At 47.4% G+C, this 13,740-nt stretch overlaps 1 protein-coding gene across 3 annotated transcripts in view; it reads left to right on the top strand.

The window, feature by feature from the left end:
* The window catches only part of LOC144139792 (organic cation transporter protein-like), an 87,652-nt gene that overhangs the window by 30,251 nt on the left and 43,661 nt on the right, over positions 1 to 13,740 (top strand). For all 3 annotated transcript variants that reach the window (XM_077672059.1, XM_077672054.1, XM_077672051.1), the window contains 3 exons: positions 3,452 to 3,606; positions 8,532 to 8,700; positions 13,432 to 13,665. In XM_077672059.1, the coding sequence (XP_077528185.1) occupies positions 3,452 to 3,606; positions 8,532 to 8,700; positions 13,432 to 13,665 (558 nt within the window). The remainder of the gene's footprint in view (positions 1 to 3,451; positions 3,607 to 8,531; positions 8,701 to 13,431; positions 13,666 to 13,740) is intronic.

The following is a 13,740-nucleotide window of genomic DNA, read 5'->3' as shown; positions in this document are numbered from 1 at the left end:
ACGACACACGTGAGAGATTATTAGTGCAATCCACTAACCAACCAAGTCAGCTGTCATCTTTTACGTTCGCCAGTTCAGGGGTAATACTTGGGCCTTTTTCGATGTGGCGGCATCGCACGCTCTTGACCGGCTTCATAGACTGTAGGTCGGCTCGGGTCGTGACGTGGCACTGGGCATTTCATTGAACGCCACTTCATCTAATGCCGTATCATCGAGGGCCATTTCATCTAATACCTTTTAATCCAATTCCGTTCCCCCTTTGCCATTTCATCAAAGCCGGTATGTCGAACGACATCACATCGAGTGACAATACAGCGAAGGGTTTAGACACTTTCAGAAGTACTTAAATAATGAAACGTTTATCTCGCAAATGCTAGCTCGATTTTCCAGCGTTTCAACAGAATTTACAAAACAAACATATGAGTACTGCAAACCTCATATAAATCAGCTCAAGCAATCACTTTAAAGCAAGTTGCTTTTACACGAGTAGCGAATGAACTCAAAATATTGCACCATATTAACTTACACTGAAAAGTGCACAGGTACTTGAAGTCTTCCGTACCTTCCTCATATGTTCCTCATATATTAACTTCGTTCTTCATATATCAATTGCCGAATATAATATTTACAACGGAATGGCGGAACATCTTCAAAATCGTGTTCCGTCCAAGCTTGCCGGCCGCGGACCCCCAATGATCCACGAAGAGAAAATACAAGTTTGGACTATTAAAAAGCATGCTTAGCCGGTATTCCAAGGACGCCAGTTTTAGTGCAAATTTACAAATGGGCTAGATACAAAAGCAAAGATATGGAGCAGTTGTGACTCACCAGGCATTGTCTTGCCTGATTCTTAGGCCATCTGCCGTTGGGCGGACGCCTTCGTTGGGTAGGGCGACCGCCAACCATAGCTACCGCTTCAGTTTTGCTTCAATGCTAACCTGCAGTTAAAAATCTGGTGATTTAGTGTTACCCACACTACATCACTGGTGTGGAATGAAGTGTTAAATTCAATTTTTTTTTATTTTTTCCGTTTTGTTTAACAAAAGTGTCCTTCAGGGCTAAAATGGAGTTGGGTGAGCCCCTACAGGCTAGTTCCTTTAAACAAAACAAATAGGTATTTCCCCACGGCTTCGTTAAAATTTTTTCAGTCATTCACTCCATGCGCGAAGTCGCGGGGTTGATCCGGGCCGCGGCGGCCGCTTTTCTGATGGAGGCTAAAAGCAAAAACGCAGGTGTGCACGAGTTTATGGCGCACGTTAAAGATTCCCAGGTGGTCAAAATTAATCCGGAGCCCTCCACTATGGCGCGCCTCATCGCCTGCGTTGCGTCGGCACGTTAAACCAATCAATCAATCAATAAATCAATCAATCAACCAATCAATCAATCAATCAATCAATCAATCAATCAATCAATCAATCAATCAATCAATCAATCAATCAATCAATCCAGAAAGACGTTCGGAGTACAGTACCGAGGTCACTTTAACAGACCATCATTGATAGTACCACTGGTCAATTCTTCATTTCTACCAGTTTTATCACCAAGTACGTAATTTCAAAATTTCCATGCCGAGGGCTGAGAGAGAGTGAGCACGGCCGCTCGATAGAAACACGACCATGATTCCATCGAGCGGCCGTGGAGTGAGCGACAGAGAGATCAGCGCTCGCGTTATCCCGTTCTTTCAAATCGGCTTTGTTGTAAATCTTCTTTCTTCAGGGCTTCTCTTACTATCCATTTACCTTATCCTTAGACTTCATTATGAAGTCCTTGAGATCAACATTTCTACACTAATTTTGACCCTTACGTACCCGCTTTGCTGCGGTAGTGCGCTGTTTTCATGCGTTGTGTATATTACTGCTACACGTCAACAAAATTCCGAATATACAAAAAGCTTGGGCAGAATTTCTCCGCAGTTTGCCGGAGAGAAATCTTTAGATCTCGTTGGCGGTATCTCGCAACGAGCGGAACACGAACTGATGGATGATCAACTCGAGGCGATGCTGCAGAAGTTAAGAACCTTTTGCCTAGAAGGGAGCCAAGACCAAAAGAAAGGCCAACATCAATCTCTAAATTGACCGCAGCCACCAAATGGCTGTTCAGTACTCCCTTGGGTATATTTCTCGCTGTTTGAAGCATTAAATGACTATTGTTTAATAGATGGCCATCACAACTTCCTCTAAATTACTGAATAAAGTTATTTTGTAAAGCATAGCCGTAAAGTTGTGAATTCGGGTGGCCATAGCGAAAGTATTTTAGGACAGTGTCATCGAGTTCTCTTAATCCTGAATCTTGTGACGTATGGGTTCTCCGGACGTTCTCCCTCTTACATGTCTAGATCGAACATATTTTCCCGCATAGACTGAACGTGTCAGATTAGGAGGTGCTTCTGTGGCGTCTTTTAGATCCCAGTGCTGATAGCCCTTCACCATGCACCTGCACCTGCACCTGTACCTGCAGTGTGTGGACAGGGATAAAACTTAAGACATCAAATACTGGACTCAGTAGCACGCCGCACGCCTATGCGGAATAAGTAGCAATACAGTCAACAAATTTTTAATTTCACGTCTTGACTGATATAATTTCACCGACTTTCATGCAATTTCAACCATCCCTTCGAAGTGCGTCACTTCCCATTACTTGGGAGGAGCAGCCAGGCTGCTTAGTGGAACTATTTTAGTTTGTCTTAGGCGTAGCTAGCCTGCTAGGAGGCATTGTGATAATGGCAAAAACATTATTTGGGAAACTATATGCACAGAATAAACTCTGATGTGTCAGTGAAATTGGGGGCTCTACACATAAGGTGGTCACATTGTGCAGAGAGGTGGTAACTATGTCAGATTTAACGATTTTATTGTGTTCTGAACCCTAAAAAAGTTCTAAAAGAACTCACATGACGTAGGCAAGGAGAAAACATTTTCGACATTTTCTGGGATTGGGCATCTTTCCTGTTACGTGGCAGCCTTTAGAACTTCATGAACTTAAATGTTCCGAAAATTGCTCCTGGCTTGCAAAAAAAAGCCAATAGCAACGACTGCTGTAAGCGCTCTGCGCGATATCCCAATTTTCTTAATCACAGTTTTGGGATGACAAGTTTAAAAATATATATCTCTTGTGTGAATAAAAGTCTGCTCAAAATGTTCCCCTTACTTTTCGATGCTAGGGTCTTCATGCTGTTTATGAAAGAGTTCTTATGGGAGACCGCTGTTGAAAGGCAGTAATTATTAACGCACCGCGCCAATAATAGGCAAACCGAGGTCTTCTAACATTCACTATCGCCCAAGGTGCCGTCGATCACCCTGTTGGATGTCTAGGGCGTCAGTGAAGTTTCTACACTGCATCGATGTGTGAAGTTGTCATTCAGCAAATGTTCAAAGGCTCATAGCCCTATACACGGCGTGAGTATTCTTTTGCTGCAGGGTAAATAGTTCGTTATCGCACACTATATTTCCAGGTTTGGGCGACGTCCCACTTTAGTGACCACGTTCACAGGCACGGCCGTGTTCTCCTCGCTTTCTGCCGCGTCGCCATCTGTAGAGTGGTTCCTGGCCCTACGGTTCATCACATCCGTCTGCGTGGCTGGCATCCAGACGACATCTGCAACTATCTGTAAGCGACACGGAGCAGGCAACGCTACAGAAGCCATTCTCTACCCATCTTAAGTCAGTTTCTTGAATGTGGAGCTCTATCCGCAACAATGCTACAGTTGGCAATGAAAACAGGAAAACCAAGCGACAAACCTTCCACCAAAAATCGCCGCGGTGGCTCCGTGGACAAAGCGTTGCGCTTCTGAGCACGAGGTCGCGGGTTTCATTTCCGGCTGCGGCGGCCGCTTTTCTGATGGCGGCGAAAAGCAAAAACGCCAATGTGTACGAGATTTCGGCGCACGTTGCAGATCCCCAGGTGGTCAAAATTAATCCGGAGCCCTCCACTATGGCGCGCCTCATCGCCTGCGTTGCGTCGGTGCGTTAAACCCCACAATCAATCAATTCACCAAAAATGTCCTGTGAGAAGCATTCGAGAGGAAAGGTTAATTTTGACACGCTTCCTCATGTGAGGTTCTATACCTCGCCTCGCACCACGGCGAAAAGGTTATGAGTTCAGCGGTGTAATAAGCTCTCACGTTTGAAGAAATTCGTGGGGTTTAACGCGCGGACGATATACGTGGGCTGTCAGGCGTGCCATGGACACGAGCTACGGGATGAATTAAACCCCATGGGATGTTCGCTGAAATGTAGAAACGCAGGGGCTTTCGTGACCCGCCCCCTCTGTAGGTAAGCACGGTATAGAACGTGCGCCTTCGGTTTCAGCGGACGCTCTTACAATAATGAAGTTTTGCGCATAGTGTGCCCACTTGGTAGGCTGGGGTACAAATTTGGGATAACAGTAATTGACCCGTTTAAAGCGCAGAACCCTTGGACATGCATTTTCCTGATGTTGTAAGTGCATAATAAAGCGTACCAAGCGGGCGGGACGGGAAAACTTCTGCCGCCGCATCTCCCAGCCCAGCGCCTGCTGGCAGAATAGCTGAGGGCGCATGCGTGTCCTTCGCACGTCAATGCATGTATGTACATTTTCTGGATTTCGGCTTCACAGCCTGGTTGCACTTGCATCTGGCACCTGGCAGTGCACTGTGTGCGTACCAAGCGAGCGGCGCGATTGTTGGTAGCGTATTCTTGGCAGCGCAATTCTTCGCCCCGATTAACTTCGCGAATCACGTTCGTCAGGCGGTCTGCTTATCCTCGTGATATTTATTGTGAAGCAAATCGGCGCTGGAACGTCTACGCGGAGCAATCACGCATGATTGAACACTTCGCATTCCTTATGAAACAGGCAGCTGATATCAGGCACTAAAAACAACCGTGATAGCTATTTCGCTTCCAAAAAAAAAGTAATTTAAATTCGGTCTTTCGAAGTAAACTGCAATGGACACGCAATGAGTCGCTTCTGTCGATGTTGCCCATTGAGAAGTGATAGCTGAAAATGATATAAAAAGAACAGTAACTCGTATGGCGGGGCCATGTGCATATAGTTACCAAACATTATGACTGTTGCCGCACCGCTGAAGAGTCACGGCTGCAGGTAGTTGGTGAGGAATGGAAAACGCTGCGCGCCAGTCCAGAAATCATATATAGTCTCTGTACAACTCCCAGCCACGACGCACCCACACATTTATTGAAAACAACAGTGACTTCGCACACAATTGATCACCCTGATGGAACTGCCTGGCGAAATAAATGATACCTCTTCGTGAAGGGAATAAATTACCGCAAGTTATTTTGAGTGCTCGATATCAACTGTCGGTTTTTCATATGACGGCTGACTACGATTTAGTCACGCGGCGTGAAGCTGCTTTGTGAGCTTGCTGCAATGCCAATCTGCTTTGCAGCCAATAAAATGACAAAAAAGGAAGCTCTGGGAACGCATACAATCTTGAAACTGAACGGCAGCTGCAAAGAGTCGTGCCGCCCACTCAGCGCGCGCCGCTAACCTCCGCCGGTTGCCAAGTTCGAGATATACGATGCGCTGGGGCCAAATTATTAGCATTCACATGCATTGATTGGCGAATAATACGCTCAGCGCTCAGCTATACCGACAGTAGGCGCTGGGCGGGAAACTGTCGTGTCAATAGTTTCCACGCACCGCTTTATTGGCCATTTCATTTTGTAGCCGCCTGTACGCCTGCACTACGGCGATCACACTGGGGGAACACGGGAGCAACGGCGCCCCGGGTAAACAGCGCGCATGCGTATTGTCCGGGCACGAAGTGTACAGAGATCGCCGCGCGCATCGCGTCATCGGGCGGCAGCGTGTCGTCTGCTACTTGCGTGCTGCCGGCGCTGAAGAAGCAGTCGACGTTCTCAGTCGCCGTGAACTGCAATAATAAATACTGCGGCTGTGAGGCTGGGCGCTGATTAAAGCGTTTTTTTCGCGCATACACAACGCTTGATACAGCAAAGCAAACACAAGTTGCGCTCTTTTTCTATGCGACACACATCGTGATTCCACAACTGTGAGGTTCTCTAGCAGAAGCCGTAATCGCTAGCTGAGGAACAGTTACGCTATTAGGCATTGCAATAACTTCAACCAACGTTCCAGCTACCTATAACACCGCAGTTTTACGCCAATCAATTGGGTAGCAAAGAAGCGTCCCTGACGCACTCAGCACTGGCTCAAGTGCAGTGTCATTTGGCCTGAGATTCAGTAACTCGCGTGATGCACAATAAACGTAAGAAAAAGCAAATCTCTTTACTGAGAGCTTTTCTCGATTGTAACGGTGGACTCTGCCCTTCAACCAGCTGCGTTAAAGTTACCTTCACTGCCCAACATATTACTTTCACGGCCACCCGCTACACTCAGGGGCTAGGCGACGAAGTTACGCGTGTTGCCACAAGACTAATATCGGGACGCTATCACGTTTTTAGTGTTATTTAACGATACATGCTGCGGTGGCCTTAAAATAGAAACTTATGCAGTGAAGCCCACCATTGCCCCGAGCATTGCCGGTAAGCAAGCTTCTCAAATGAATACCCTCAACCCTGCAGTGGCGCTAATTATGCAGCAATACATAGCAAGAAGTAGAGGAAATTAACCAGATTAAAAATCAAATAAGGAGCCACTGTTATTCACGAGCCGGGACAAAACACGCAAATATACATGAGAAAAAAAAAAGGCACGGAAAAACCGCAAGGCCGAGACCAAACTTACTGGTTTAGAATGCCGTTCAAAATGAGCAAGTTTTTGTCCGTACTTATGACCACAGAGATAAAAGTTCTTTGGAAGACGACGCCCCCTGCAAATTATGCGCGCGGCAGCCGCGTATCACGAGGGTCGTCGAGCGTAAAAAATGTTCCCCAGCTCCCGGTGGCGGCTCATGGTCGCGAACTTCACGGTTGCGGGATGACGATGCGTGTTTTGTTTGCTTTGCTGCATCAATCGTTGCGTAGCACCAAAAAAAGCTTTAATCAACGTCGCAGTATTTATTATTGCAGTTCACGGTCACTGAGAAGGTCGACTACTTGTTTAGCGCCGGCAGCACGCGAGTAGCAGACGACGCACTGCCGCCTGGTGACGCGATGCGCGCGATGAGCTCGGTATCCTCCGTGACCCTACAATGCGCATACGCGCTGTTTCCGCGCGGCACCCTTAGGATGCTTTTGTAGTAGCTTGCGCCACGCGCTCCCGTGTTCCCCTTAAGTGTGACCGCACTCGTACATACTGAAGGGTATTACAGCCGTATTCAAAATTCCCGCTAGTCATAACTCATTGCGCTACTGACTGAAATGGCTGTACATTTACAGCTGCATGACTGTTTCTCATGAAAATATTAAAAAAAACATGTATTACAATACATTTCTCCGCCCATTGAAGCACACCGGGTGGTTTCAATTAAAGAGACACTGAAGTGAAAGAGCCGAATTGTTAGGTATCTCTGCATTGTGCAGTTTACGTGATGCCATCTGCAACTGCACTGTTTCGCGTCATAGCAAACGCTTGGCACCGCCACTGTTGGCCGCAGAAGGAAGAAAACTACTCGCCAACCGCTGCTACATGCACACCAACTACGTCAGTTACGCCAGGATGGTTTGCAGGGAAAAACAGCACCAAAATCGCATGATGGATGATAAGGCGCCGGGGAACAATAGGAACCCCACCCCCCCTAATGTGTTTTGTAAAGGTTAGGCTGGCAGCTGCTCTCTAAAGGGGAGGGGTGTTGACGTCATTCGGGGGCTAGTGCATGCGTTTGGCGAGGCAGCACCCAGCAGTTCACCCCTAATACGCGGATCGCACGCGTCAGGACCAAGCATTTGCCGCCAAAGAAGATGAGTGCAAGCGACAAGGCCGCCGAGACAACGAAGAACATGTCTTACTCTCCCCAATCCCCGCCTGCGGTGGTTTACAACAGCTGCACTGGAAATGCACTTTCGCAAGGCGGGAAGGCGTCCATCCTTTTTTAGTTTCATAACGCGCACTTTAAGCACATTAGACATGCTATTAATGCTCTAAATATAGCTCTGCAGATTCGCTAGTTAGTCGTCACACCCAACGTCACCAAATGGGCGGGGAAGATTCTGCTACAGAAACAGCTTTTTCAAACGCACTTTTGTGGTTCCAATCTGCACAAAAAAATAGTATGTAGACCATGTACCCAGCACTTAACGCTCGTCAGGTACTTCGACCATATTTACAACTTCCTTCAATCTTCCTTTAGGCCGCGGTGTTCCAACACATAGTCAAGGTAAATGTAGCTCATGTGCGGGAAACCGAAGGTCGGAGTTTTGAAATTTTCATTCTGGAGGAATTCAGTGATATAAATGCACGTTGTCACCTTCTATTATACTTCTGTAATACACGCCCCAGTAACACCACTCGTTAAACTGAACAAAGCCTTGCCGCAGACCGTTACTGTAGTAAATTTAACGCTGGCTTTGTATCCTTTGAAGTCCGGACAGCGCCCTTTTCTCACTCCGTCATAACTCTTCCTTGTTTGTGTCCACTGGTATGACCTGCACGCTGCCTACTCCTCTGCGCAGTCGCGGAGATACTGGAAGCACGCTACCGAACGGCGCTAAACGTGGGCTTCTGCCTGGGCTTCGGAATTGCTTCGGTGTGCCTGCCTGCAGTTGCCTACGTCATCGACGACTGGAAGTGGCTGCAAGTCGCCGTGGGCTTCAGTGCCTTGACTTGCCTCCCGCTGATGGCGTGCGTAGCCCTGCCATTATCTAACCCTTATAATGCTCTGGAATGGGAATTCCTTCCGTTATGCAGAGGGAGCATTTGATTTGCGCCTCGATAATAAATTACCCAACACTAAGAACGAACCCTAAAAACTACAGCTACATTAATATACTATATCCCGGATTATCCCTGGCAGCTATATGCTCCATACGTGAAGAAACTAAAATATTGTAAGCTATAAATTATGGGAAACTATCAAACAGAACACTGAAAAGCGTTTGAAGTGACAAACAACATGCAGAGTTCAAAAATGTTTTTAATAACTTGTAAAATTTAGTTCGTTATTTCCACAAAATTGTCATAAAATTGTACTTTTACGATTTAATGAGATACAGAATGCCCTTGATTCTTCTCAAAGACAGAGCAGCCCCTGTCAAACGAACACCCAAGTGCGAGAGCACATATAACCCAGCGTTGAAAAGAAACGAAAAAATTCAGAGAAATTGGAGGATACCACGCAAGGGTGGACAACGACGTAACACGGAGCTTATCCTGGCAAACTTGGGTTAACTGAACTGGAATGTGGCATTTCTTTAGATCGTTGTGCTTAGCGTGGTTGTTCTTTTTTTCAAAACGGTGAGCAGTAGCAAGTGCGTCCATAAATAGGAGACATAACAGAATACGTTCCACGTCTCAACCACATGGCGAAGAAGCCACCAGCTCCAAGCGCAGACAATGTGATACACTAGTGAACCCAAAGCACCCTCATCACAAGTTGTTTATCGTTTACCGGACAGACAGCTCCGCGGTGCACGAGTAAACCAGCGCTATTGGCCTCGAGGACATACCGTGGCGCCACCTACGAGTGACGTCACTTGTAGGACGCCGAATCGTGTTGTCGTCTGCTACAACACATTTCCCGTGCGTATGCGGAAGCGTGCTTTTTTGTTGTGGCCACCGTCTCGCCCGCTCCTTGTGGATTTGATGCAAATTACCAAAAAAGTTGTCTGTAAACCAAATAATTCGGGCAAGCAATCAGCGACTCGCTTATTCCCGGCGACACCGCCGCGTTTAGGTAGTTGCTACCATCGCGACCCACAGCTCTTACATACGCAGCCAGCTAACGCCAAGGACTATGCAACTGATGCCGAGAGAAGTACGCTGTAAATTCATTATGAAATACTTGTGACGGGACACGTGTGTGCAAGCAAACACCTTGTAGCAGCGACGGAAACGCGTCGCTCACTTATGATCTCACCGCGCGAACGGCTCGTATTGCCTGATAAATGAATGACGCGAGAACGGTGATCCCATTGCTTCGCCGCACATGCTTAAAAGTATTGTTATGGTTTGCAGTTTGGCTTAATCAGTGCCTATTTCCCCTACGATGTTTTTATAGTCATGCCCGGATTTGATTAACGATCGCTGCCGTAGCCTGTACTCTGCAAGGCTGATGTTTACTTTTCGCGACTTGTCCGCAATGTATGAACGGTATGCACGCGAGTTTTTAACGCCTTCCAGCGGGTTCGGACAAGGCTATATATTTAGTTTTCATTAGGTGCTCGGCGTGGTAATTTATAATTGCAGCGTGTTTTGTATGTTTACAGTAAGCCGGCATTTCTCAAGCATCAATTTCGAAACTCACGACTGCTCACAGAAGGCGAGGCTGCGTACGAGGCGAAACACGTCGTTAATGATTTCGGGTAATGGGGATATTTAGAATAGGAGAACCGAGCGTTGGGGCCCCCAAGAAGTTAGAGGAACCCAAACGCCACACGCGCGTGCGCGACGGGAGGGACTTCGCCAACATCTCGCAGCCGGCGTCGGATGCACGTAATCGGATGTTGGGAACTTTAGGCTTGGCGTTGCAGCAGATATTTCATCGCCGTTAGAGTTGCGAGTGACAGTTCCTAACAGAACGTTTCACCGCGCTGGAAACTCTGTAAGCGCGGTGATTTTCGTTCAAGCGATCGACGATCAAGATACCTGCACGGCCTCGGCCGATTCTTGCGCGCAAGCATAGCCATCCTTCGGCCGTTCGCAGCACCGTGCGTGAACGTGCCGGCGCTGCCGGGACCGACCTCCGCGGCCGTTCGGCGTAAATCGCGGCAGATATTTGAGCATCGCTTTGAAAACCACAGCTGATGGCACTACCTATCTGAATTTTTCATCACACTAACATCCACTTTCACCAATCTGGAACTTCTTTTCCACGACTCGTGTGATTTTAAAAAGTGGCGACAAGTTGTTGCTGCCGCGACCTGCGTCGGTTCGAGTCGCACCGTCGGCTGTGCGGGCAGGCACGGCGGGTGCGTGTGCTTCTGCGAGCAGTTAACGCTTCACGATTTCCTGCTTTATACATTTCTTGCAAAGAAGGGAAATCTAGAAACTTCACTCGGCGATCATTGTAGTCCACATTGTTGATCGGGGAAACAAGCCGCTGCTTACGCTTCGGTCGCATGCGTAATACACCACCACTCTCATGGTGTTTGCATGTTTGCGGATAATCCACCACAGTTGATACGGTTATACAGTCACCATTAGGTCGAATTGCGCTTGACGCACTGAGAATTAACTTCAAACGAAGGAAATTAACACAAAAATACTTTTAGAACGCGCCTCCTAAGCGAAGTGTCACGCGCTGCAAGCCAACTACGCAGCAAGATAGGAACGGTGATCCTACAAGTGACGTCAAAACGATCGCAGCGCCGGCCTCTCCAGTGGTGGGCCTCGCGGCCAATTTCGCGTAACTACTTTGGGCGCCCCCCACGACTCACTCTCAGGATCCCGCGGGCACGGTACGTGGAGGCCAGCCTTATCTAGAGTCGAAGATAAACCCCGGAGGCGCGCCAATCAAAAAACCCACAGAAACAGCAGCAGCAGCCGCCGCCCCCGTAAAAACGGGTGGAGAGGCAAAGAAAACCTCGCTCTAAAGTACAAATATTATGAGCCATTCCACTCTGGGAAGATGAATGACCAGCGAAGGTGAGGTGTCACAGAATGTTGAACAAAAGTACGAAAAAATTGCCGCAAGATGCACTAGTCGTGCAAAGCTGGGGAAACAGCAGAGCTGGGGAAGCAGCCTCTGCCTTCGTCGGCGACCGGGCTGTTGCACCTCGCATAGATTTCCAAACTTGCCGCTGAAATTTCTCCATGACTGGTAGGCACAGATAGTTTTGTCCGCAGGCTTTCACATCTCTACCAAAGGGGACCGCGTTAGCACGTGCTGTAACCCGTAGAAACCGGCTTCGCAGACTCGGCGTCTTTGCTCCCCACTTCAGGCGTGAACGCTTGTGAACTGGCGACGACAACAACACGCGAGGGATCACGCCACGAACGCTTGGCAAAGGCTTCTCGAACTCTCTGACGCCGTGCGCTCCTTACGAGAAGCGCGCTTACATCCGCTCGGTATTTCTTCTTTCTATTGTTTGTATTCTTTGTGAGCTCCTCACCTGGCGCATGCCTACGAGCAAGCCTGGCCGACACCGGCCTGTCCTCGCTTTACGGAAGAACTAACACCTTAAACAGCTCTTCTGTGAATAGCCCTATAGGCTCTTCACAGTTGTGATATTATAGCACCTCTTTTCTCGTAAAAGATGTCTTTCGAGCAACGCATTTATTCAGAAAAGTGAAGTCGACTCTTACAAGGTTTTGTGTACTGCAGGGCGGCTACAAAGACTTATTTCGCATTACCCACATTTGCCTCATAGCAGTAGTTTCCACCGAAATATTCTTTTTTTAGACCTCTTGTCTCACTGCCATTTGAATTCAAAACGTCTCCACAATATCATGCTATTTTTTATTTGTTTTTTTTTTTTGAGACGACACCCGCCCAAGCAAGAGTGTACAGTAGCATGCAGTCATAGACAAATGAAACGCGAACGCGAAAATATGAACCAAGACACAGAAATAGAGCAATTTCTTTCCATGCAAGTCACAATGACGCGTGAGTTAAATATAAAAACGAAGTTTTGACATGTTGCTTTCCAAGTATACCAACCGCGCACCCTTCATTACTGTACCTCAACGAACGGTATATTTCAATTTTCGGTGTTCTGATCCATATGTTCGTGTTCACATTTAATTTTTTCATGACTTTACATGCTTTCCATACGTTCAAACGCATGCTGATGCGCTGTCTATATTGCTCCAATGGAGGGAGTCGACTGCAAAATGGTAGGTATTTATATGGTCACACACGTGGGGGCTACAGAGCCTTGTTATAGAATCCATGAAGACAAAATACAAGTTTCGTTCGTTAGAAATGCTGCTTTGTTCTGATAAAAATGATACCGATTTAATTGCAAACTTCGAAAAAATAACGGAGACATTAAAGAAAACGTGTGGAGCTGTGGCGACTCGCTAGCCAATTTACGGCAACTTTTCTATGACGTCCCAGAATCTTGTTTGGGCGTTTAACGGCGGTCGAACTAATCAATCGCCAGGACACATGACTGGATGATTACAGGGGGGCCGCTAGTTCACTTTGATCGAATCACTTGAATGCTAACGTGCACCTAACGCACTGAAAATGTGTTTTTAGTGTTGGCCCATATGACGTCACTCGTGCCGATAACATGACACTGTGGCGCGAAATTTGAAAGTTCTAAGTATGTCTTACGTTTTTATCGGTTAAAAAACGTCTTTCGTGGCCGGAATGGAGCTAAGTGAGGTACTGAAGCCCAACACTTTAAAGTTAAACAAAATTGTATTTCTCTTTATGGACCCTTTAAGCCCCGTATAATTCGCATGCAGGATCATCCAGGAATCACCTCGTTGGCTCCTTACCATGCACCGAACCACGTCAGCGGCCGCAGCAATTAAAAGAATCTTCGCCATCAACCGGAGGCCCCTGCCGAATGTACAGGAGACTGTAGCAGAGCTGATGCGAAGTATTAGTTCGGCCAAAGCTTCCTCGTCCTTTGGCCCCGTACACATTCTCCGCTTCAAGCGACTACGGCGACATGCTCTCTGTGCGTTCGTTCATTGGTACGTGGTCACGCATGGTACTCTAACATGAAGTACTTTCTTTGTTGTAGTGAGCTACTTACACACAAAACGACT

This window comes from Haemaphysalis longicornis, unplaced genomic scaffold (genome assembly GCF_048455015.1).
Source record: "Haemaphysalis longicornis isolate Haplotype H1 unplaced genomic scaffold, Haemaphysalis longicornis Haplotype H1 scaffold_1, whole genome shotgun sequence".
Classification (NCBI taxonomy): Eukaryota; Metazoa; Arthropoda; class Arachnida; order Ixodida; family Ixodidae; genus Haemaphysalis; species Haemaphysalis longicornis.
Note: the sequence above shows the minus strand (reverse complement) of the source record. Positions and strands in the feature narration are given on the sequence as shown.